Genomic DNA, 23,966 nt, shown 5'->3' with positions numbered 1-23,966 from the left:
ATACTGGACCCGGTGCCCTCCTCTTGCTCCGGCAATAGCACTTGCATAGTCGTAGTAGCCGTACTGTACGAGTCTGTTTTAAGCAGTGATTATGAGCGTATTACAACCTGAAAACCTGCTGGGACGAGGAATTGTAACGAGTCTCATATGGCCTTATGTCTTTAGGGTCTTGGCTAGCCACCTAGTTACTAATACTCCCAGCCCAGGCTAATTGTGTTGTCTGTCCAGTATATATGGCAGTGGGTAGTGAGATTAATTCGGGAAGCAAGCTCGTTAAGTAAATGGGTTATTGTATAGTTTGCCTATATCGGTCTATACCTAATCTGCCTGTAGCTAGTTTCCGCTGCCGTTTTGAAGATTTCCCCAGACTCCTGTCCTATGGGAAATAGTCGCTAGTTTCCAAAAACAAGATTCCACAATGCGGGCATTGTTAGTTCATCATTGTTTTATCGTGGTAAATTATCACCATGCTAGTTTTAAATATAAGCATTTGGGGGACTGACTGAGACATATCTGGGGGCTGTCAACACGCCGTTGTCGAGAATGGGTCAGTTCTTTGAGCCACACCCGTGTGCCTTTGTTGTACAGCTTCAAACAAGGACTGTAATTTCTATACAATGGGTTTCAGAGAAGCCGAAAGCGTTTTTGCCGAATAGTTGCATGCACGAAACGCGTTGCGGGACTTCGCCAGAAACGTAATGGTCTGGACTTGGCCCCTGAAGGTCATGACTTGAGTTTGCCGAAGTCGTCGACCAGGAGGCGAGCTATCAAACAAAGGACTGCCACGTTACCGTCACCATAAGTGCATCGACTCTGGACACTGGTACAGCATTTTATCTTGACTGTTCGTCGTTCCGCTCGTTATTAGCTCCTAGAACAACAAACCCCTAAAGACGCCCGCGATGAAATCCGTAGTAGTAGAAGAGACTGCCAAGCAGATCGAGGAGCGCCTCGGAATCAACTGGTCTCCCGCCCAGAAACAAGCGTACCTCGACTCGGTCAAGACAGTATACCTGAAAAGATTCGAAACCCCCTATCCCATAAATGACTTCTACACCGCCGGAACCCAGAAGATGCAGGACGAGTGGGACGCGTACTGGCAGGGCAAGCCCCTGAAGGGCCCGCGCTACAACAAGGGCCTGCGGCGCGGCACCAAGACCATCGACTTCGCCCAACTCCAGTACGTTATCGAGCAGGACGAGAGCGTGCAGTTCCGCGACGCGGACACCAAGGAGCTCGTCATGGTCGTGCTCCGCGACTTCTTCCCCGACGAGGCGATGCGCAAGGCCTTCACCCAAGTCTGCCTCGAGGTGGTCGAGCGCCGCCGCGACGACCGGCGCGAGGACCTGGGCCAGCTGTGCCACTTCGGCTACACGTGCGGGTCGCGGCACCAGCCGGGCCTGCGGCTCGCGACCTGCAACAAGCGGCTCAACACGCCGGCGCGCCAGGAGCACGAGCGCCGGCTCAACTACCGGGCGCAGGGCATGGCGGGCCTTGGCTGGAACATCCTGAAGTCGCGGCTGCCCGACGAGATCATCCAGGACTACGAGGACGCCATCGCGAACGCGGGGGCGCCGCGCATGGACATGATGCGCACCGAGAAGAACTTCAGCTTCCCCTTCGATGGCAAGATGGTCACCTTCGATGACCTCGACCTGCCGCCGCCGTCGGGGCTGTGCTCCATTAACCACTCGCGCTTCACTCACAAGGGGAACAACGGGAACAAATTCTTCATCGCGTGCACGACGGAGGCGCCGGCCGACCCGAGCAAGGGGGGTAATTTTTTCAATGCTTCGTACGGCATCATGCTGAAAGGTAAGTAAGCACGAAGATGAAATGAGTCACTACTTACTCATCATCACTGTACATTGCAAGACGACGTAAATGGCTGACATGATGATCAATCAATGTTGTGTAGCGGCGACCAACACGGTTACGTCATGGCTCCCGTCAGACTACCACGGCACGACGCTGTACGAGATGATAGAAGGGCCGGAGAAGCGGGCGGGCTACGAGATCCGGCCTGACGGCGGCATCAACACGGGCTTCTCGTTCGAAGTGTCCAAAATGATCCGCAACGCCGTGAAGCAAGGGGTCAAGCGCAAAAGCGATCCCTCGACGCCACCGTCATCGCCGGCGCCGTCATCGTCCGCCGAAGAGGTGATCACGGTGCGCGAGCCTCGGGCGAAGAGACTGCGCAGTACGCGCCGTCGTCGGGTCCCGGCGGCGGATGACGACGGAGGTTCTAATGGCGTGGACGATAATGATAGTAGTAGTAGTGATTACCAACCCTGAAGGCTGCAATAGTACTTATGGCAGTTGCGGTTGCATTGGGTGGTACTTGAATGTTTCGCGTGGGGGTTCTCAATTTCTCAATGACACATATTTGATATATTCCGTACTTGCACCAACAATTCACAGTTCAATTTGATTAGTGTCGTGCTTGGATGCATAATGCATGAGGGCAAGTGTAGATCAAGCTGCCACGTCGGTGCAATGTTTTAAGCAAGAATTTGAAGGGCAGGGTTATGCTGGCTAAATGATCCCTGAGGTCGGACCCCTAGACTGCTTGAGTTTAGTGATGGGCCTGCCACCTAAGCGGCTGAGCCATGCCAGACACGCAGAGACTCCTCCTCTTGAAACCCCGCCGTTCAAACAGTTGGCCCGACGGACTTTGAGCCCGTTATGTATAGGCCGTATTATCATAGGCCGTATTATCATTGGCGGTATTTGCGAAGTGCGTTATTTGTCAATTACCAGTAGTAAGTTGAGTATTAACACCAATTGGTCAGTCGGCACTTCTCAACGTCGTATTGCCCAGCCTGCTAACGTCATCAGAAAAGGGAAGTGTTCGCCGGTGCTTCTTCCAAACTTCTCCGAGCTGACCGACTCACAGAAACCGAAACCGACACCCAACACCCCAACCAACCGGTTACCACTTCCCAATCTGGCCTACCCATTGCCCCTGATTCGTACGGGCTCACTTCGCTTATCCAGGGTTTGTGTGTATTCTGGATGCTGCTTATATTGCAGCCAAGCTCTAGGCCATGGCAGATTTGTTTGGCTGCATGTGAAATGGTGGGGCGCTGCCGACACCTCCGACGAGCCGAGGCGCAAAAGAGTTTCTATGGGCCTCCGGCATGGCAACCGTCCCTACCAAACCCCGTTTATTAACAATCGTCATGCCATTGACGACATGGATGCGTCCCTCGTCCCCATACTTTTGCCTCGTAGCCATTTTCGAACCTCCATGGCTAGATGGCTTATGGCAGTCGGTGCGTGATACGATCTTGACGGCACCGTTACGACTGGCCAGCTGAATAATCACGGCACTTTTGCCAAAAGCAAAGGCTGACTGCATGACCCCGCCCAGCCCGCTTTTCTATCTTTATCGCCAAGAGATCAGTGGACCGGGAACGGCGAAATGGTTCGACAGCGGCCCTCCGCGTCCAGGCGTCGCAGTCCACCGCGGGCAATGTCAGTGGGCCCTGCCGACTCCAGGGTCTCTATGGCTGCTAAAACTTTAGGTAGGGGGGAGGGAGTAGCCCAGCACCTCCGGAACGCAGGGAGAACTGGGCAAAGCGCCACATCTATAAATTGATTTCATGCCCATTGACTTCTGCGACAAGTCATCCTAGAGCTGAAGCAGCATATATACCAACTCTACATGGTCGTAGATCAGCTCAGCTAGATCTCCCCCTCCTACTTCTTCATTCCTAACCGCCCGACCTATTTCATACCAGTGCATCGACCAACTCTTTCTTCATCAGCCGAACTCGATCGACTGAGACACATCAGTTTGACATCATCGTCCTTACCACACATCTGAGTCGGTCCGCCGGTCTTCAGAATGTCGGAAAGCACTCCGGTACCTGAGCCTCCGGGACTGCCCTTCCTGGGCTGGAATGTGTCGGAAATCGATCCTAGGTGCCCTCTGAAGTCACTGAGGGGCCTTGCTGATAAGTATGGCGAGATTTACCGTCTGAACCTCCCCACCGGCCCTCTTGTCGTCCTCGGCTCCCACAACCTGGTCGACGAGGTGTGCGACGAGAAGCGTTTCATCAAGCTCCCGGATTCAGCTCTGAGGGAGATCAGAGATGCCGTCCACGACGGTCTCTTCACCGCCTTCATCGACGAGGAGAATTGGGGTATCGCCCACCGAGTGCTGGTCCCCGCATTCGGCCCCGTGAGCATCAGAGGCATGTTCGATGAGATGCGAGACATCGCCGGCCAACTGGCCATGAAGTGGGCCCGGTATGGCTCCAACACCCCGATCATGGTCACGGACGACTTCACCCGTCTGGCCCTGGACACATTAGCACTGTGCTCCATGGACTATCGCTTCAACAGTTTCTACAAGGCCGAGATGCACCCATTCATCAAGGCCATGGGTGACTTCCTCGTAGAGGCTGGCAACCGATCTCGTCGTCCGGCCGTCGCTTCGTGGTTCTACAGCAAGGAGAACCAGAAGTACTTTGAGGACATCGAGACTCTCCAAAAGACTGCAGACGAGGTGCTGCAGGAGCGAAAGGCGAACCCCAGCGATCGCAAGGATTTGATGGGAGCCATGCTGAATGGTGTCGACTCCAGAACTGGCAAGAAGATGACCGATCAATCAATCACCGACAACTTGATCACATTCCTGATTGCCGGACACGAGACCACAAGTGGCCTACTCTCCTTCACCTTCGCACAATTGCTGAAGCACCCCGAAGTCTACCGCAGAGCCCAGCAAGAAGTCGACGACGTTGTCGGAAAGGGCCAGATCACCGTGGACCATTTGTCCAAACTTCCCTACCTCAACGCTATCCTTCGCGAAGTTCTCAGACTAGACGCGCCCCTCCCGGCGTTCGGCGTGCATGCCAAGGAAGACACGCTTCTAGCTGGCAAGTACCCTGTCACGGCCAATGACAGACTGCTCCTCCTTCTGTCCAAGTCCCACCTTGACCCGACCGTCTACGGAGATGACGCAGACCAGTTCAAACCAGAGCGCATGCTTGATGAGAACTTCGAGAAGCTGCCGCGGAACAGTTGGAAGCCCTTCGGCAATGGCGCTCGTGGCTGCATTGGCCGACCTTTCGCTTGGCAGGAAGCGCTGCTTGCTATCACCATGCTACTGCAGAACTTCAACTTCGTGATGGATAGATACGACGGCGATATCAAGCAAACCTTGACTATCAAACCGGATGAGTTCTACATGAGAGCTATGCTCCGCGATGGCATGACGCCCACCCAATTGGAACACCGCCTGTCTGGCACGAGCCCAGAGAAGGACTCTAGCCCCAAGGCATCAAGAGACGCCGCTCCGGCCAATGGTACCGGTTCCGGAAAGCCCTTGACTGTCCTTTACGGTTCCAACAGCGGTACCTGTGAAGCCTTGGCTCAGCGCCTAGCTTCTGATGCGCCCCGACACGGATTCAAGGTTGAGAAACTGGACTGCATGGACAGTTCATTCGGAAACCTGCCTAAGGACCAGCCGACTGTCGTCATTACTGCCTCGTACGAGGGCCAACCTCCCGACAACGCTGGCCTTTTCGTCAACTGGGTTGAAAGCATCAAGGACCAAAGCACTCTCAAAGACTCTTCCTACGCAGTGTTCGGCTGCGGTCACCACGAATGGGCACAGACTTTCCACCGCATCCCCAAGCTCGTCAACGACAAGCTTGCGGAGGCAGGCGCTGAGCGACTTGCACCTATCGGTCTCGCCGATGTCGCTAGTGGCGATTGCTTCACCGACTTCGAGGCCTGGGAGGATGAGCAACTATGGCCCGCCCTCGCAAAGCGTTATGGCGCTGCCAAGGGTGAAGATGAGCCGTTCCTCGCCTCCAATATGAGTGTTACTGTAGATAAGCCACGCTTGTCCGCTCTCCGCCAAGACTTGATGGAAGCTGAAGTAGTGGAGAGCCTAACAATGACGGCTGAGGGAGAGCCAGTCAAGAGGCATCTTGAGATCAAGCTGCCCAGCTCGTCGACCTACCGCGCCGGCGATTACCTGGCGGTCCTCCCTTTCAACCCCACGATCACCGTGCAACGTGCACTGAAGCGCTTTGGTCTTGCCTGGGACGCCAGTCTCACCATCAAGACTGATGCACAGACCTCGCTGCCCACCGGCGTGCCTGTTTCTGCTAACGACATCTTCGGCGCTTACGTCGAGCTTGCACAACCCGCGACCAAAAGGAACATTGCCATGCTCGCTGAGGCAACCATGGACGAGAAGGTCAAGGCAGAGCTCCAGCGACTCGCCTCAGACGATTTTGCGACCGAAATCATCGGCAAGCGCATGTCCGTGCTGGACCTGCTGGAGAAGCACCCGGCCGTCAACCTGCCCCTTGCATCCTTCCTTACCATGCTCCCGCCCATGCGCGTGCGTCAATAGTGAGTTGTTTCACATTACCCCATTCTGTTAACGGATGTTTAACTAACCGTATTTCTAGTTCAATCTCGTCTTCCCCGCTCTGGAACCCATCCCACGTTACACTGACGTTCTCCATTCTGGATGCTCCATCCAAGTCGGGCCAGGGCCAGTATGTCGGTGTCGCATCCAACTACCTGTCCGCCTTGAAGCCTGGCGACCGGCTCAACGTCTCGGTCCGCCCCTCGCACACGGCATTCCACCTGCCCGCGGACGGCGAGACGACCCCCATCATATGCGTCGCCGCCGGCACGGGTCTCGCACCCTTCCGCGGCTTCATCCAGGAGCGCGCCGCGATGCTCGACGCAGGTCGCAAGCTGGCCCCCGCCACGCTGTACTTCGGCTGCCGCGAGCCGGGCAAGGACGACCTGTACACGGACGAGCTCGCGGCCTGGGAGAAGTCGGGCGCCGTCAAGGTGCGCCGCGTCTACAGCCGCAAGCCCGAGGTCAGCGGCGGGTTAAAGTACGTCCAGGACGCCATCTGGGAGGACCGCTTCGACATCAAGACGGCCTGGGCCGCCGGCGCCCGCCTGTACATCTGCGGCTCCAAGGCCGTCGGCGACGCCGTCACCGACGTCGCGCTCAAGATGCACATGGCGGCCCAGAAGAGGGAGGGTAAGGACATTACCGAGGAGGAGGCTAAGGTCTGGTGGAATGAGCTGCGTAATGCTCGCTACGCCACGGATGTTTTCGATTAAACGAGGCCCTCTCTCTCACTTTTTGCCGTTTCTTGGATTTCTGGGGTTTGAAATTCCATTTGCAGAGTGGCCAGCCACGCACTGGTTAGCGGCAGGATGTTTTCGAATCGACGACATTTTGGCATGGCGTTTCGGTGGGCATGTGTGCTTAGATAAAGGTGGAAAATATTGGAGAATGAGCTTTGAATAACTCAGTGTAGAAAAGTATACATACATATAAATATGATCGACACAAAACCAATTATCTATTGCAATCGCTTTCGCTTCATACTTTGGCCATCAAAAGCCACCGCCTGCCCAAGCACGCCCACCGACTGAAGACGAAGCTCAGCAAGCTCAAGGCCAGCACGGCGCAGAGGAACACGACGTAGGCCGTCGGCCCCACGCTCTCGACCAGCTCGCCGCTGACGGGGATGCACACGAGCGTCGCGAGCGAGGCCACAAAGTACAGGGTGCCGTAGTAGCGCCCGAACTCGTCGGCGCGGCAGAGCTGGCCCACGCACGCCGGCGTCAGCGCCATCCAGCCGCCCGTGCCGAACCCGAACAGGGCCGCGAGGGAGTACAGCATCCCCACCGGTGACTGCGGGCGCAGGGGCAGCCACAGCGCTAGCATCCAGAGGAGCGTGAAGACGGTCATGGCTAGCAGCATGTTGAACCGGCCGACTCGGTCGGCGAGCCAGCCGGGACCGAGCCGGCCCAGGCAGCTCGCGCCGTTGAGGATGGCGATCAGGTAGAAGCCCATCGATGTCGTCTCGGCGGCGGGGTCGGTGGTCGGGTTGGCGGTGGCGTTGGCCAGAGCCGCGGCGTAGGTCGGGAGCATCCCGAGGGCGCTGAAGAGGACGACTTCGAAGCCGAAGACGCTGACGGTCAGGAGGCTGAAGCGGAGGTCGCCGAAGATGGCGAGCGAGATGATGGGCTGCTCCTGCTCCCGCCCCTGCTCCTGCTTCTTTTTCTGTCCTGCTCGTTTCCATCGTAGGGCGCGGCGTCGCGGCGGGATCCGCGCCTTCATCAGCACGTTGCTGACGACCAGGCAGCCCGCGAAGATGCAGCCCAGGATCCGCATCGACCAGGCGTACCCGTACCGCGGCAGCGCGGCCTGCAGGAGCAGTGGCAGCGTGAGCCCGCCAAACGAGCTGCCGATCATGACGACGCCCTGCGCGAGGCCGCGGCGGCGCGCGAACCAGTGCGCGACGACGGCGAGCGGGGTCGTCGTCAGTGCGGCGGCCGACACGCCGCCCAGAACGCCGCAGCACAGCAGGAAGTGCCAGAACCGCGTGCACTCGGCGAGCAGGAAGACCATCACCAAATACGCGGCCGATCCGACTGCCGCGATCCAGCGCGGGCCGTAGCGGTCGAAGAGCGGGCCGACCCAGAGGCCCAGCGCGAGGCTCAGGTACGTGAACAGGGACGGGATCCAGCCGACGTCGCGCGAGGTGAGGTGCGCGAGCTGGTGCGTGTGCCAGTAGGCTTGCAGCGTGCCGATGGAGACCATGAAGCCGAAGGAGGCGAAGGCCATGCAGAAGGACGAGGCGACTACGAGCCAGGCGCGGAGGCCGCCTTCGGGGAAGACGTCGGCTTCGGCTTCGGCTTCGGCTTCGTCGTTATGGGCTCTCTCCTCGTCTGTGGGCTTATCGCGGAGGGGGGGCTGTCCCGCCTCCAGTTCGTGGCTTACTCCGGACCTATGGCCATCACCATTAGTTGCGTCGAGGGCGATAACTTCCTCTAGATGGGGATCGTTTGTAATCCTCCCCGTGAGGTCGCCGCTGTCGACAGCTTGTTTAGAGCCCGGCGAGGCAACTCGCGACAAGCTTTGTCTCAGTTGCTCGAATAATTCGTCCGGCTCCGGCTGTACCCCCGGTGGCATATTCTGGAGCTGCACGGCGGGGTTGGACGCTGCATCCATGACAGCAGAGGTTACTTATGCTTCGATGTCTTGGAGGCTGATAGGCTCTTAACACCTCTCGGACTCTTATGGGAAACAAGGCATCTTTCTGCCGGATATAAGACGAATGCAACATGTATACAGATATATTGAGGGTAGATCATATTCTGCCGATGTACTCATACTATGAGTAATCGCCTTCCGCGGACCGGCCCGGCACATGCCGAATGGGCATTAGCATGAAGTCAAAATAGGAATAGGGCATCCATGGACGGTCTAGTAGTACAGGCCGAACCGGCGGATTAGTGCCCATGGTGGTGTGGAGAATGACCCCAAAGGCGTCCCCCCCCCCCCCCTTTTAACCGAAGGTTTCTGCCTGAACGCTCTGCGGCGTCGAATCCCCTGGATAGATACAGGAAACCATAGATCGATCGTTTTATCAGAGAAATAGCATGGTCATATGAAGTATCCCGGACGATAGGTAGGGTATTAGGGTATGAGTATGGGCAGCCTAGGGGCTTTTTGCCTTCACAAATTGCCACTGCCCATCGATCCAACACCATTTCAGAGCCACGTCGACATTCTGCGCAACATCCCGCATCGTGATCGCGTCACTGAGACAATCCTTGCCATCCAGCACATCGCGATGCAGCCCGAAAAACAGCAGGGCCAGGGGGTTGGACTTGAGGAACCCAATCCGCGACTCCGCCACCGTCTCGTCTCCCAGACCGTACTCCTCCTGCCAGCTCGCTCGTAGCGTCGCAACAGCTGCCAGACCGATGAACACGGGCACTAGCACCAAAAGTGCTGCGGGGAGGGCAATCCATGCCCAGTTCACCCGGACGCAGGTCCGCTCGAGCAGTACTGAGCCCTCGGCCCAGGCCGCCGACTCGCGGAAGCCTTCGGTCCGCAAATGCTGCGTGATTGAATCGGCCAGGGCGGCCATGTACCGGTTTACCGAGCTCATGTCCGCGGAGCCGGATTGGAAGAGGTTCACGAGCCAGATGCCACCCATTGGAAGTAGATCGGAACTGATGATTAACAGCTGTTTGTCGGCAAACAGATTGCTCAGCAAGTGCTTTGTTAGCAAGTGCTTTGTTTGCAAGAGCAGCGATGTGGTGAAACACCTATTAGCGACAACGTTAGCGGTTCACATGTCCGACTGATGTAGACTTGCTTAAAAATAAAAAGGGGGGGGAACAGGTGGCGGGACCACAACTGAGTCTTCCACATCCGGCGGCATTATCTCTTACCTACCAGAAACAGTCCTCGATTGCCCATCTATGTTTTTCCTCAAACTCGTCTAAGACAATCGGGATGGTATTGTCCGTAGTCCGGTTTGTGGTATTAGTAGAGCATTCACGCAACATCGCATGGCGAATGGCCTGGTCCGAAACTATTATGGCTGGGCCGTCATCCTGCAATTTAATTTCCTCGCTGAATAGCTCGTACTCCTCAAGGTTATTCCGCAAAACCTGTGCCCCGTACGTCTTCACACACGGAAATAGGCTGCAGCGGGCACCGAACGCATGAATGCCACCCGTGGTTTCTCCGCTCTTCGATTGGCCGACCACCTCTGGGTCGCTATGATTGGTAAACATGACCATCTCGACATAAAAACCTTGGTCGCTCGTCATTGGGGTACTGTTCCTGGTTGTGGTAGAGAGAGGGTGGTAGTCAGTCACGTTTATCCTGCTGGGGAAGCTGTAGATATTGCCTTCAGTTTCTGGGTCGTAGGCTTCCTTCAATAGGTGGGTGATACTATCACAATTGTGACACATAGCGATAGACTGGTAGGTCGCCCCATCGTGATCTGGAAAGGTGCAGTTGCCGCTTGGGCAGATGGGCGAGATAATGGACGAAAACATTATCAGATGGCGATATGAGGCCGCGGTAGATGGCCAGCGCCAAGGCCGGGTATATATTCATATTATCCGTGGCCTTGTCCCATTGGTGTAATGTAGTGTCAGTTCGGTTGTAGATGTTGGCGCACGGGATGCGCGCGACCGCCGACGTGTCTTTCCACACACACGGCTGCGTCTGCACTACCTGTTGCGTAAACGGGTCGACCGCCATGGCGACGAGGGTGAGGAGGGCGCCGAACGAGGCAACGTAGTGAGGGCGGAAATCGAGCATCAGAAGCAGAGCGCCCCATGGTCCCCGGCTTGCGTCGTCAAAGGTTTCCATCTCCTTCAGTGGGCGCGGCTCTTTGTACCAGAGCCACTTGGTCTGCGAGATCCCACCGGCAAGGGGCAGCACCGCCGCTGCCTTGAGTACTGAGGACATCACCGAGACCAGCGCGTTGAGCGTGATGCCGTACTTCCAGTCAGGAAGTGGCTTCCGTCGTGCTGGAGCAGAACGCAGACGAGGGCCACCAAGACACCAAGTGCGACCACGCAGCTTCCTATTTCAGTCAGCCAATATTTCTCGTTTGCTTGCATCGCCCAGCGCCATTTGGGGGCCCCTTTTGGATGGCGTTGAGTTCAGGGCCGTGCCATCTGTCTTTGTCACTTCGTCATGGCCAGGATTGGCGATGTTGTTGGTCGCGCTGGGGGCCGGTGAAGATAACGGCGTATTTGGTTCCGTTTGCTGATCATGGACGAAGCAGTGGCTCTCGTCGTTGGGACGTCGCCCATCCAGTTCGCCGGTCGGTGCTGGCTCGTCTTGCATGATGTCCAAGACACACGCCAGGGCGGAAGATAAATCGTAAGTGTGTGTATATCCGGGTAGTGACGGGTCAGGCCATAACCTTCCTTCTATTCAAAAGAAACAATTTTCGGCCTTCGTGGAAGTCTTTAAGTATTAGTATCAAGCGACTGCCTTGGCGGTGACTTTGGATGCCTTACGCCCAGCTCCCATCGACGATTTAGGGGGCTCTTGGGGGCACAAAGCACAGCTGAAGGTAACATTCGGTCCTCTCTTGCTGACTCCACCACCTAGAAAGCCCCATCTCCTAGCCAAAATTGCGAAATAATCACTCAGCACATTATGCTGGTCAATAATATGGGTGAGTCAACGAGAGGGTGGCTTGTCTTAATCAGAACTTCATCGTTGGAAAATCTCATGCGCGTGGCTTTACACAGCCGACTGAAGTAGCACAGTGGAGGCAGAGACAGACGGTGTTATTCATAGCATGGTACTGTGTTCACTATTCGATATATAAGAGGTTCTTCGGGTCACCCTACCCAAGGACGAGAACACATGATTTGCAAGAAATCAGCCTCACGTACGGATAGTCGACAATGCCCATTTCCGTACTCCAGTGAACCACCACTCTCGAAAAGCACATGTACTCTGGTGGAATACCAACTGTGGAATCAAGCCCCCGATAAGACATATTAAATCATGAATCAGAAGCGCCTACCTCTTGGGCGTCTTTTCGATACACGGTCTCTCACACTCCTGAAAAGAGTTATTTGCACTCACAGACGAGTGCCCTGAGCCATCATGAGCTTGCTCAAATCCATGGGCCAGGACTAGGGCGAGAGGATGCACAGATCACACCGGCCATGTCGTGGAGCGTGACACAGTTGACGTCCGGGCAAGCGCCAGCGACCACGAACCAGTGCGCACACCATTTTCAGTCAACCAAAGTCACCCTGAAAGACTGGGAAACATGGTTGATGGCTGATTGCTGCCTTAACTGTACGGGGGTTGACGTGGAGCTTGGTGGCGGCTGCCGGTCCCGACCCGGTAGTCCGCGGGACGTCTTCCTCTGAAGTTAGACAGTTGAAATCACCTTGCCAGAAGCTCGCACATGCTCCTCCTGCTCTGTCCTTGGTATTTGATGCTCTGCTTAGCACCCAACATACTATGACTGATTTTGGTACCAAACTGTCTCCCTGTGTGCTGAAAGCATCGCGATTGGATCTCGACGAGAGAAAAGAAAGCACAGAGGCAGCTAAGTTATTTCAAATTCGACAGGCCGCATCTAGATGAAGCGAGTTACAGTTCTCACTTCAATGGATCGATCGAATTGGAGTGGTCATTAAGCTTTTGTTCGAGACTTTGTGTGGCTTGGGATTAACTTTCGGTTCCGAAACGTTTAAAGTGGTTTGCCCGTGTATCCAGGACAGCCGGTCTGAGAGACCACGTTCATTACAGGCCGGCATTGGTTTCGTGGGGTTTCAAGTCACATTTCCGCAACCGAATATCAGCCAAAACGTCAAACTGCGTGCCATGTCGTCACAACGCTAACGCAGACGCAGCTCGCGGACTGTCGTCAGACCAGGTAAACTGGATGTCTAGACTGCCTGAGTGCTTGTTAAATAAGAAGGGAATCGGACCTGTCATCTGTCGTGGTGGCAGGTCGCAAGTACGGCATAGATTGTTCGGATGTCAGAGACAGCGCCACAGCCCTCGAGGCGATGCATTTGATACGCAGCGTAACACTTTGGGCCGGAATTGTCGTCATAACCAGAGCCCGTCAAAGCACCAGATGGTCCCTAGTTTGTGATCCCTACCCTTGAAAGACGCGGGTTTCTCCATTGATTGATTATTCCCTTCTCGTCTGTAACCTACCCTCTTTCCCATCGTTCGTTACTTTTTGAAGTGGTGACCTGCCCGACGACATATTAGTCCAACGAGTGCTTTCAGTCTCGAAAATCTCGCCTCGCCCTCCCGTCCTCCCGCCCCCCGGGCTACCCGATGTATCTCAGAAGACTTGCAGGATCAGGTCTACCTAGGATAATACAATGAAAATCAAGTTGCCTTTTCCTATCGATCCCGAAAATGGCCAGAAGACGGATACTGCCCCGGTACTGCCCCGGCAGTGGCCACTCTGGAAGAAAATCGCGACGTCCATGTTCACGCTCTTCCCCGTACTCACCATCATGTACACCACGACCTCGCTCAGCACGGCGGTGCCGATCTTCCAGGCCCTGCTAGGGACGTCCCGGACGATGGCCAGCCTGTCCTTCAGCATCCCCTTCCTCGGCATGACGTCGGCGCCGTTCTACACGCCCTGGCTCGCGGAGCGGTACGGCCGCAAGCCCGTCATGCTCGTGTACTTCCTGCTGTACGGCGCCGTCGTTTTGGGGTTGACCTTCGCCCACACCATGGGCCAGCTGCTGCTGCTGCGCTTCCTCATCGGCCTCCTGGGCGGCCCTTGCATCGTGCTGGCCGAGGGCACGCTCTCGCAGCTCTGGCCGTCGGAGCGCCGCATGACCTACTACGCCATCCTCGCCTTCGTGCAATACGTCGGCGCGGCCGCGGGCTGGCTCGTCGGCGTCGTCATCCTGCAGATCTTCGGGCTGCCCTACCTGTCCTTCACGGCGCTGCTGTACGCGTCGCTCACGCTGGGCGCGCTGCTCTTCGTGCCCGAGACGTGCGTCCGCAAGATCCTGAAGCAGGCCATGGAGGAGGACGAGGAGCCGTGGTGGCGGCCCGCGGTGCTCTGGGCCACGACCGTCGAGGTCGTCCGGGAGGGCGTCTTCCAGCCCCTGCTGATGCTGGTGCGTGACCCGATCGTCCTGGTCTGCTCCCTGTACCTCGCGCTCAACTACGCCATCGTCTTCCAGTTCTTCATCAGCGGGCCGCTTTTGCTTCGGGACACGTACGGCTTCACCTTTGCGCAGACGAGCCTGGCCTTTCTGGGCATGCTTCTGGGCGCCTCGGTTTCGTTGACCTCAAACATCATAATTGACCTCCTGAGTGCATGCAAGGGGCCCAGAGATGCATTTGGCAAACCCAGGACAGAGAATCGGCTGCTCCCGGCTTTACTCGGGGGTCTCATACTTTCAACCACACTATTCGCCGTCGGCTTCACGGCCAATGCCAGGGGGAATGTCAAGCTCGTGTTCGCCGGCATTGTCATCCTGACATGGGGAACCATGGATATCTTGGTAAGTAGAGATGCGTTCCTTCGAGTCAGCATCCTCTCAAACTGTTACTGATCTTTGTCGCCACAATCATAGGTCTCGTTGGTCTCGTACGTGTCCGATGCATACTCCAGACACCATGCACATACTGCGCTGACGGCCATGGCGTTTGCGCGTTACTTATCCGCGGGCATCATGCCGGTCTTCGCCGTATATCTCGCTCAGAACGTACCGACGAGGATCCTCTTTGCCGGCTATGGCGGCATGACGATTGTCATGTTGCCCATCCCCTTCGTGCTTTTCTACTTTGGAGAGAAGATGAGCCTGAGGAGCGGATACAGTAGCCGCGACCCCCGCAATGGAGGGCATAAAAAGGAGGAAAAGTCTGAGGATGAGTCGGAAGTTGATGAGATCATTGGCAATAAGGATATGGAGTGACTCTAGACAAAAGAAGTGAAACGTACCATCATCAAATCACTTAACGCATACATAAGAAATAATCAGTACTTAATTTCCCTCATGCTTGGCCCTAGCGCTTATATCTCACCTTTTGAGCAAGTAATCACATGTCGTATCAACTAGTGGTGTTGGTCAGTAATAGAGGGAGACAGTCATACAGTCACTGGGTTAACCATGGATGCGAAGAGCAAAAAGTGTTTGTCATGATTAGAGACTGCTGTATTTGCGCAATCATCTTATTCCCTGAAGGTAGCACTGCTTCTAATTCGCTAGCTGCTGTTTAGACCCAGCCTGCTACTTCACCCACTCGTCCAGGCTCTCGACGGCAACGCACGGCGACTCCTCGTGGTCAAAGATGTAGACTTGGAGCTCGGCCGGCGTGAAGGTCCCAGGCGGGATGCGCGATCCAAAGTACTTGGGGCATGGCACCCATCTCGGCTTGGCAAGCGCAGGGAGCAGACTGGTTGTTAAGTTCGGAGTCGGTCATCTCGACGATCGGGGGAGGAGGTGGAGAAAGAAGGGACTCGGCCTCCTCGTTTTCTTTCTGTACCCGACACATCTGCCGTAGCGGTTCGCGAAACTTGGCGTAGATGCGGAAGAACATGGTCTCGGCGCTGGCCTGACTGATGTGGCTGAGGTACAGCTTCTGATCGACGCGGCCCGGCTGGATCAGGGCCGGGTCCAGCTGCTCCGGGTGGTTGCTCGACATGAGCAGGAGCCGGCCGTTCACCGCGTCGGAACCGTCGAAGACGTTCAACAGGCCCGAAAGCGTGACACCAGCACCCTCGCCTTTCGTATTCCCCTGTTCTTCTTCGAGTAGTCGTCGGCGGCGGCGTCGTTGTTCACCGTTCGCGTCGAACTCACGCAGTCGATATCTTCCAGCAGCACGAAGCAGTTCGACGGCAGGTCCCGGAAGAGCGCCTCGAGCTGCGCGTCGTTCGCGAGGGCGGGCAGGTCGAGGATGTACAGCGGCAGCTGGATCGCGAAAGCGACGTCTTGCCTGTGCCGGGCGGGCCCAAGAACTTAGAAGAGGAAGCCGAGCCGGCGCGGCACGGAGCAGGCCGCGTACATTTGGGACCACAGCGGGTTCAGGTAGAGGCGGATCTTGTTCAGGAGCTCGCCCTTGACCCCCTCGTCGATGTAGGCGCTGTCGAGGCGCCGCTTAGCCGTGCGCTCCCCATCGCTCCACCACACGAGGTTGGGTAGTTCCTGGTCCATCCAGATGGAATACACCCGAGTCACCGGGAAATCATCTTGCTTCGGGGGCTTCTCCTCGGCCAGCCTCTGGCACGCCGCGAAGAACTTCATGATGGGAGCAATCGAATAGCCCAGGGTGACAATGGTCATGTCATGGCCGCGGCTTACGGGGCCGTTGTCATGCCTTGAACTGAGTCTCGTGTCTCGGATAGTCCAGAACGGACGCCAGTCCTCCCAGAATTGTATATCCTTGTACTCAGGTTCCAGTGTTATTTTACCCGGGGTTCTTGGGTCGAAGGTTGCCCTCCCACTCGCTGTCGCAGTGAAGTTGTAGTGTCGCCGTTTGGGCTGCTCTTTATGCGTGATCCACGACTGAATCTGGGTGTTGAGGATATCGGAAGCGGGGACAGTGATGGAAACAGTCAAAGACTTGAGGAAGAAGGTCTTGATCCAACGATATTTACTGATCAGTGTTTCGATCAGTTTGAAGGCGCTACCAAACCAGAGAGGGACCGTGAGGGCGAGCTGGTGGTTCGTGGCAAGCTTATACAGGCTGGGAACGTTGAGCATGGCCTGCTGGATACGGAGGAGAAGTTGAGCATGGCGAGGTCCAATCATCTTGGTGACCCGAAGGAGACATAGTATGTAGATGGCAAGCGCAGATGAACCCACGGCTGCCGCAGAAAGCCGGTCTGTGTTGGGAGTAGGCATGGTCAAATATGGTAGTAGAGAAATCAGATGGAATGATGGAAATGTTTCGGCGAGAATTAGTATATTTTATTGGTCAAATGTGGCTGTACGTTAGAAGCCAGATGAAATGGTACAGTTGCTTCGGCGAGAATGAGAATACTTTGTTTTGCACCGTTTGGCATGAATGCATCAGGAATTTTGAATCTTAGGGAAGAACTGCATTCAATTGAGGCTTAATGCTATATTTTAAGCTGCACATCACATCTAGATAACACCTAACAGATGAGAAAATGTACTCTATAGTCGGGGTTATGGTAAGTGAACTGTGCGTGCTATAGGGAACTAATTATCCCCAATCAACATCTACATAGAGGAGAGGAGGGAAAGACGGTCGCCGGTAGTACCGAAGGCGGCGAGACAGAGACGCAGAGCATCGCAGTCAAACCCCCAGGCGGTCGACTCGAGTAAGCATTCACCGACCTTTCGGCGACCAATGAGGTTTTGTGTAAACCCTGCTCGTCCGCATTGTATTCTGGGAGGACAAAGAGTCCGGGGTGTCTCAGTAAAGTAATTAGCCCACCCTATATGCAAATTTCCTTCCCCCGTCATTGTTCACATACATATGCTTTGTTCAGGTTCTTCTATACCCTTTCATTCTTTCTTTCTATACACTATTTGGATTATAACACGGTGCTGGATGCGGTCAAACAGTGCAGTCTGTTTGCAAAACAGACGAAATGAGCATGGAACAAGCTCTAAGATGGAAAACACCCAGCTTGTTGTATCGTGTCCCCCAGGCACTCGTAGGTTCTATAAATACACGGGGCCAGGTTGACCTTCTGTACCAATAACATCTTTCATCATCAAACCATCAACACCTACTCAAACACAACCACAAACACATCCTACCCTGACTCTACAATAACCAAACCTCTTTACTCCTTTTCAACAATAACAACATTCATCATGGGTCGTGGAAGCTACGAGACCACCGGCAACCCCCCCGCCGAAGCCCAAGTCCAAGTCCTCCGGACCTACCATCATCTCCTCTGACAACGACGGCAGCAATGGGGCCAGCACCAGCAGCAACGGCAGCAGATTCGCGCCGCTCGTCAACCACAGTCGGCTGGACCCGGGTGCAGCGGAGGGGTTCTTCTTCCCCGACCTGGGACGAGGCGGCTACGACATCACTAACAGCCCTAAACCTGCGCCTAAGCCGGTCACGGATTCGCCTCGGCCGAAACCTGCGCCCAAGCCGGAGAAGCCTCAGAACTAAAGCGTCTAGGCTAGGCGAGTCTTCTTCTTCTTCTATCTCTCTTCCTCTTCCTTCACTCCTACCATAAGCAACTCATGGTAGATCGACATGATTGGTCAACCATAATAGAAGGGGGAAAAACCAATCCCGCGGGAGGGGTGCAATGCGAGACTCATTCTGTGTAGTGAGTCTGAAGAGCGAGGCAAACATGTTAGAAGTAGCCAATAGAAAACCGAAGTCAAACACCAAACCGTCTGATGACAAAGCGTCGTGATAAACGTGATGTGATGATGGGATTGTGACATGAATAGAGCCTGTAGAAGAGTGACACTCGTGAAAACCCATATCCCCAGTAGTTTCTATGCTGGAAATGGTGGACTAGAGAGCAATGAGTAAATTGATACTTTGATGAGCTTAACGGTCTATGTGGTGCATAAATCATCGTGGTCATTAGGAACCAATACGCCGGCTGCGATGACTAAGATGGTGGCATTTGCTTCGATGAGCTGGGTACACGAAGTCATATATGTCCAGTGCAGAAGTACAACATGCACAGAGAGTGGTCAAACTGATTACAGTCATCTCACAAGTAAACAAATTCAATAGGCAGATAAAGAACCATTCTTTCTTCAGTATTAGGTTGCTGGTGATTAAGTACTCGTACAAAGGGAAAGTAAAACGCAAAGAACCAAAGGTATCATCGTGTTTCCCGCCATGAACATGTATGGTCGCGCGCGCGACCGGGGTATAACCTGTCCATCCATCGACCATCTTCCCTGTCCTCTTACAAATGAAAAAATCAATCAAGCCCGCACTCCTCTTCGTGATCTTCGTGACATTCCTAAATAGTCACCGTGTTGTTGGCGGGATTGGTACCCAGGGGCGATGTGGCGTCCAGAGGCTTGGAGGAGCCGTTGAGCGCATTGCCAGTGGTGTATCCGTTTCCGCCCAAAGTGCCATTGCCATGGGCGCTGCCGTTCGTGTGGCCAGTGTTGCCGCTGGCGAGGTTGTGGGCCTTGCGGGTGACTGTGGGTGCGCTGGGGAGGTCTTTGCTCTTGGACGCTTGACCAATGGAGAAGACGGGGCTCTCCCACTTCTCGCCCTTGCGAGCCAGTTCCTTGTACTCGGTGGCCTTGGAGCTAATGCCACCAGGAAGCTGGATGTTGGGGAAGATGCTGTCCTCCTTGGTAACGGCCATGTTGACCTTGGTCTGGCTAGCGACAGCCTCGACCTTGTCCTTGCCTTGCATGGCTCGCTTCTGGATGGCCGTGACGTAGCGCTGGTAGATGTTGGGCGCCTGCTCGGGGTTCTCCTTAGCCTCGTCAAGGGCGCGATCGGCTTCCTGCTTGACTTGGTACATGAGCTGGTCAAACTGGTTGAACTGATCCTTCAATTGCTTCTCAGCCACCTTCTGCACAGCCGGGCGAAGCACCTTAAGCATGATAGGCTTGAACATGCCGAAGAGGAACTTGTGGTTGGACTTGACCAGTTTCACCTGCAGGTTCTTGACATCAACATCGACCTTCTCAATCTTGAAGAAGTTCTGGCGATCATCCTTGTCGGCCGAAGCCAACTTCATGCGGAAGCAGAAGCCATCACCACCCATGAAGAGGTTGGCAACACCGGTGTCGGTAATGGAGGGGAATCCCTGCTTTCGGTTGACATAGTAGCTGACATCACGCAAGTCCATCTGGATACCAGTGACCTTGACATCAAAAGCCTGCTTGTTCTTATTGGCAACACTCTTGCGTCCCCAGCGGAAGTAGTGGTCGCTAGCAATCTCAAACACATTGGGCATGAAGTTGTCACTCTCCAGAACCAGGTTCTCCACTACCGCATCGATCATGGGGTCGGAGTACTCAATGCGGGGGATGGGGATGTAGGCAATGCTTTCAAAAGCAGAAGGAATGATGATCTCAGTCAAGTCCTTGATCAGATGAGGCTTGAACGTAGGCTTGCCATTGGCGTCGTTGCCAAGGTCGTTGAACAGCTTCTGGAGAGACTGTCCGAAGCGCTTGTTCATTGGGTCCTCGTCGAACTGAGTAGCAAGGAACTTGATCTCGTCGACGATGCGATCGGTGTGTTGGCGGTAACGGTCGCGAAGGAGATAGTTGCCGTGGTCGTACAGGTGGTTCCATTCTCTGGTAGAGTCTTCCTCCATGATGTAACCCTGCTCTTGGAGGCAGCGTCGGACGTACTTGTTCATAGACTTGAACCAGTCCTTAAGCTCAGGATCTCTGTCTGCGTCCTCATAGACGGTCTGGATAGAAGACCAGAGGTCGTCGCTGGAGGTACCGTTCGCAAAACGCTCAATCAATGTCTTGAGATCAGCCTCGGCCTGGGCCAGACCAGAACGGCCCTCCTGGATGGTGCCAGTAGCACCAGTAGTGACCTGCTTAGCGTGGCCGCCATACTGCTCGGCGAGATCGAGCAGAGTGGTGATGGCTGTCTGATAGTCGGGGTGTTGTTGGCATTCAAGTACCATTTTCTAACAGATGTTAGCAAGACAGAAGAGCGAGTAACTTGTCGGTGATGCGAACATACCTTCAGACGCCAGATAGTTTGTTCACGGCGTTCCTCGGGCATCTTCTTGGAGAGGTACTGCTTAGTCCGCTCGCGGTACTGAGCGGCAGTTTCCTTGCCCTTCTCCTTGGTCTCAATGGCCTGCTGACGGTGCGCTTCTGAGGTGTTCTCCTGCAGACGCTCTTGGGCGGTACCGTGAGCCGCTTGCTGGCCGGCTTGGTCGTTGATGCCGCTGGATGTAGGCTGGGCAGCATTGACACCAGCCGCGGCAGCATCTTTGGCATCCTCCTTAGGGTTGCCCTTGTAGAACGCCTGGAGCTGGGACTTCACGTTATCCTTGTTGATGTTAGGAGCATCGTGCCAAGTGTTGTCTTGGGCGGGTTTGTCGATCTGGTTGAGCGCATCACCGTCAGGTCGGACCTTGTTAGCGGTGTTGGCGGCGGCATCACCAGCCATGTCGCGAAGGAGAATGGTCGCATCGTTGAGCAACTTGCGGAATTGTCCGTTAGTGATGATCAGAGTTCCAAGTGTTCGCAGACCTTCCATTGCCTGGTTACCATGCTGCTGTGCGATCTCCTTGTTGATGGGCGCGTTCGGTGTGCTGACGGCCAGAGGGTTGAATTGGGTGGTCTGCCAGATGAAGTCCTGCAGCAGATTTCCCTCATTCTTCGACAGCAGCAGGTTCTTTGCTTGATTGACGACTTCGCGGAAGTCACCAACAAGTGCACGGCCTTCTGTGGAGAGCTTATTGGAAGGGTTCGCGAGCGCTTTGGAAGCGAGGAAGCTGTTCAGTGCGACATCGATCTGGTCATTCTGTAGGCGAATCGCATGTCAGTACCTGTCATGCGGGAAAGATCACGAATGGTGTGCGCATGGGAAACTTACAGATGGCACCTTGCCAGCCTGGAATGCGTTGAGGATGCCGTAAATTTGCAGCTTGCGGTTGACATCGGCCTCCTTCTGCTTCACGTCTGTGGGCTTGTTGACCGACATGGTTGAAGATGCTTGGTGTGTAGCACTAATTGAGTGTTGTATGTCGTTGGCCAAGAGGGATTCGGGTCGTAGATGGGGGACTTGGGGGTTATTAAAGCTTGTATGGGTATATAGGTACCAAGCTTGTTTTGGGGGGTATCACAACGAGAAAAGAGAATACAGTTTGGGGAATGCTTAGATGGGAGATGTAAAAGCAAGATCAGGTGCGAGGATCCGGGAAGGAGAAAGGTTTTATGAAGTCTCAATGAGGAGATCAAAGGGGGAAGGGAAAGGCTTGCGGCAGGTTTTCTGTGCAGTGCCAAGTTAGGTACTGCATGTACTCTGCCAAAGGGTGCTCAAGTGTTGAATCAATGGGTTGGCGGTGGTGACGTGAAACATTGAGTTGTGGTACGTCATCGTTGGATTGGCATCTGCGACCCGTTTGCCGTCCTGCAGGACACGCCTACTACGCTTCCCCGAGAATCCTCAGGGCCCGAAAACAATCCAATCCAGGCCCCCAAGAGCCTACACTACTGTACTTACCTACGCTTGCTACGCTACTTTTACTCTATTTATCCAGGATTCATACATTCAATCTGTGAGATTACATAACCTTCCTCGTAGAAAAGCAGGTTGTTGGCGATGACTGCTTCCATTGCTGGAAAGATTTATGGGCTTTCACCTCCGAATACAGCTAGATGAAAGGTGATTTCTTCCCAACCGGGACAGGCATTTCAAGCTTAGGTGGCAAGGGTGTGTAAGCTCCTGTCACTATGGGCGTTGGGGCGCTATGGGGGAGCTGACGATTGGTCCGACAGGGGTGCCGGCATGCAAATGCCCTGCGGCCAGCCGCGATCCTCCGCTAAGAAAATAGTAGACAGCACCACCTCGACATGGAGACTGGGCCTGGGCCTAGGCCATGGGGCCACATCCATGGGCTGTTCCGTTTCCCAGCGCTTGCAATTTCGCAATACATTTTCATCCTCGAGGACCAAAGCCACATGCACTTGGCTGTTTCTAATTTCAAATTCCCATTTTAGCTGCACCTAGCACAAGTTCAGCGCAACATCGTCATTACCTGCCCTGGCATTGAGGAAATCATCTATTCAAGTCGGGTGGTGTGTTGGGCAAGCACATGCAGGTAGGTAATGTAGCCATGACAACGGATCATTGGAATGAGTTCTGGAACACGATGGGCTCGATCGCAATGTTAGCCCTTATTAACTGACCAAATCCTCAATATTCTCAATATCGCAGCAAAGTCGCGGATGGTATCTGGTTGATTTATTGTCTTTTCTCGGTTACTATCACATCTCAGTTTGCATAGCCCCCTTACCTCAATGGTTTGGGCAGCTAGTACCGTCCTCGATTGCTGATGGTTTAATCTGGCGATGACGCGTGCGAACGAGAGGACCACTGATTGTTTGATTGGGACGCGATTGTTCTTGAGCCAGCGCACCAGGTCCTGTCGTGGAAGTGCCAAGTGCTATCACCTTGGCATCATCGAACCGACGGATGACTTTCGACATGACAGCTTCGCAAGCTAAGGAGGAATGTCTGCTTTGTATCGAGTCAAGTACGTCATAGTACAAAACCACCGGGTCGCTAGCTGACTTATCCATGTCGAGGCGCAAACCCGAAGAGAACAAAAGGAGCTGCTCCGAGGGGCGCCGGTGCAAATCTCGATATTGGCTAGCTGAAATGCCTTTTCAACTCCTTGGGGACACTCCGCGTGTCTTTTCCAGAGGAATGTACTGGCGGACGTTGTTCCGGAGCATCGTCTCCAAACCTGCCCAACATCGACGTGCAATTTTATTTCGAGTGTGGTTGCAATGCGTATCAGAATGCGACTTGTAGGCGTACCGCAAACAGGGATGCATCTGGGGCGGTGGTAGTGGACCCCACAATGATGCAAAGATGCGCATCTGGTGTTTTGCCGTCCCATCCGCACATGGGCCAGCACTGCGCAACCTTAATTGTTTCGATCAATGTCTTTTTTTGGTTGTTTCCAGGATGCCTTTCTCGACCAATGACAACCGCGTCGCAAATGACAGGAAAC

General features: G+C 54.8%; 8 protein-coding genes across 8 annotated transcripts; 4 read left to right on the top strand and 4 right to left on the bottom strand.

Annotated features, from left to right (window-relative positions):
- Positions 1-902: 902 nt before the first annotated feature.
- PG994_003603 (uncharacterized protein) lies at positions 903-2,295 on the top strand (the record flags this gene model as incomplete). The annotated part of the gene is made up of 2 exons (XM_066855012.1): positions 903-1,815; positions 1,919-2,295. 2 exons carry the CDS (start codon positions 903-905, stop codon positions 2,293-2,295), a joined length of 1,290 nt encoding a protein of 429 aa, XP_066719290.1.
- A 1,555-nt stretch (positions 2,296-3,850) lies between these two features.
- PG994_003602 (bifunctional unspecific monooxygenase/NADPH--hemo protein reductase) lies at positions 3,851-7,110 on the top strand (the record flags this gene model as incomplete). The annotated part of the gene is made up of 2 exons (XM_066855011.1): positions 3,851-6,375; positions 6,435-7,110. 2 exons carry the CDS (start codon positions 3,851-3,853, stop codon positions 7,108-7,110), a joined length of 3,201 nt encoding a protein of 1,066 aa, XP_066719289.1.
- A 265-nt stretch (positions 7,111-7,375) lies between these two features.
- On the bottom strand, positions 7,376-9,013 carry PG994_003601 (uncharacterized protein; the record flags this gene model as incomplete). Its single annotated transcript, XM_066855010.1, has 1 exon — positions 7,376-9,013. One exon carries the CDS (start codon positions 9,011-9,013, stop codon positions 7,376-7,378), a length of 1,638 nt encoding a protein of 545 aa, XP_066719288.1.
- Positions 9,014-9,503: 490 nt separating this feature from the next.
- Positions 9,504-11,662, bottom strand: PG994_003600 (uncharacterized protein; the record flags this gene model as incomplete). The annotated part of the gene is made up of 4 exons (XM_066855009.1): positions 9,504-10,023; positions 10,250-10,805; positions 11,023-11,392; positions 11,504-11,662. The coding sequence occupies 4 exons, from the start codon at positions 11,660-11,662 to the stop codon at positions 9,504-9,506; spliced, it is 1,605 nt and encodes a 534-aa protein (XP_066719287.1).
- A 2,024-nt stretch (positions 11,663-13,686) lies between these two features.
- PG994_003599 (uncharacterized protein) lies at positions 13,687-15,249 on the top strand (the record flags this gene model as incomplete). The annotated part of the gene is made up of 2 exons (XM_066855008.1): positions 13,687-14,835; positions 14,908-15,249. 2 exons carry the CDS (start codon positions 13,687-13,689, stop codon positions 15,247-15,249), a joined length of 1,491 nt encoding a protein of 496 aa, XP_066719286.1.
- A 370-nt stretch (positions 15,250-15,619) lies between these two features.
- On the bottom strand, positions 15,620-17,178 carry PG994_003598 (uncharacterized protein; the record flags this gene model as incomplete). Its single annotated transcript, XM_066855007.1, has 3 exons — positions 15,620-16,054; positions 16,117-16,270; positions 16,340-17,178. The coding sequence occupies 3 exons, from the start codon at positions 17,176-17,178 to the stop codon at positions 15,620-15,622; spliced, it is 1,428 nt and encodes a 475-aa protein (XP_066719285.1).
- Positions 17,179-17,917: 739 nt separating this feature from the next.
- Positions 17,918-18,433, top strand: PG994_003597 (uncharacterized protein; the record flags this gene model as incomplete). Its single annotated transcript, XM_066855006.1, has 2 exons — positions 17,918-17,960; positions 18,138-18,433. 2 exons carry the CDS (start codon positions 17,918-17,920, stop codon positions 18,431-18,433), a joined length of 339 nt encoding a protein of 112 aa, XP_066719284.1.
- An 820-nt stretch (positions 18,434-19,253) lies between these two features.
- Positions 19,254-21,928, bottom strand: PG994_003596 (uncharacterized protein; the record flags this gene model as incomplete). The annotated part of the gene is made up of 3 exons (XM_066855005.1): positions 19,254-20,900; positions 20,957-21,748; positions 21,821-21,928. 3 exons carry the CDS (start codon positions 21,926-21,928, stop codon positions 19,254-19,256), a joined length of 2,547 nt encoding a protein of 848 aa, XP_066719283.1.
- Between the last annotated feature and the right edge of the window lie 2,038 nt (positions 21,929-23,966).

The sequence above is a fragment of the Apiospora phragmitis genome, assembly GCF_038363925.1.
Source record: "Apiospora phragmitis strain CBS 135458 chromosome Unknown utg000004l:1.0-3135199.0:1.0-3139288.0, whole genome shotgun sequence".
NCBI lineage: Eukaryota > Fungi > Ascomycota > Sordariomycetes > Amphisphaeriales > Apiosporaceae > Apiospora > Apiospora phragmitis.
Note: the sequence above shows the minus strand (reverse complement) of the source record. Positions and strands in the feature narration are given on the sequence as shown.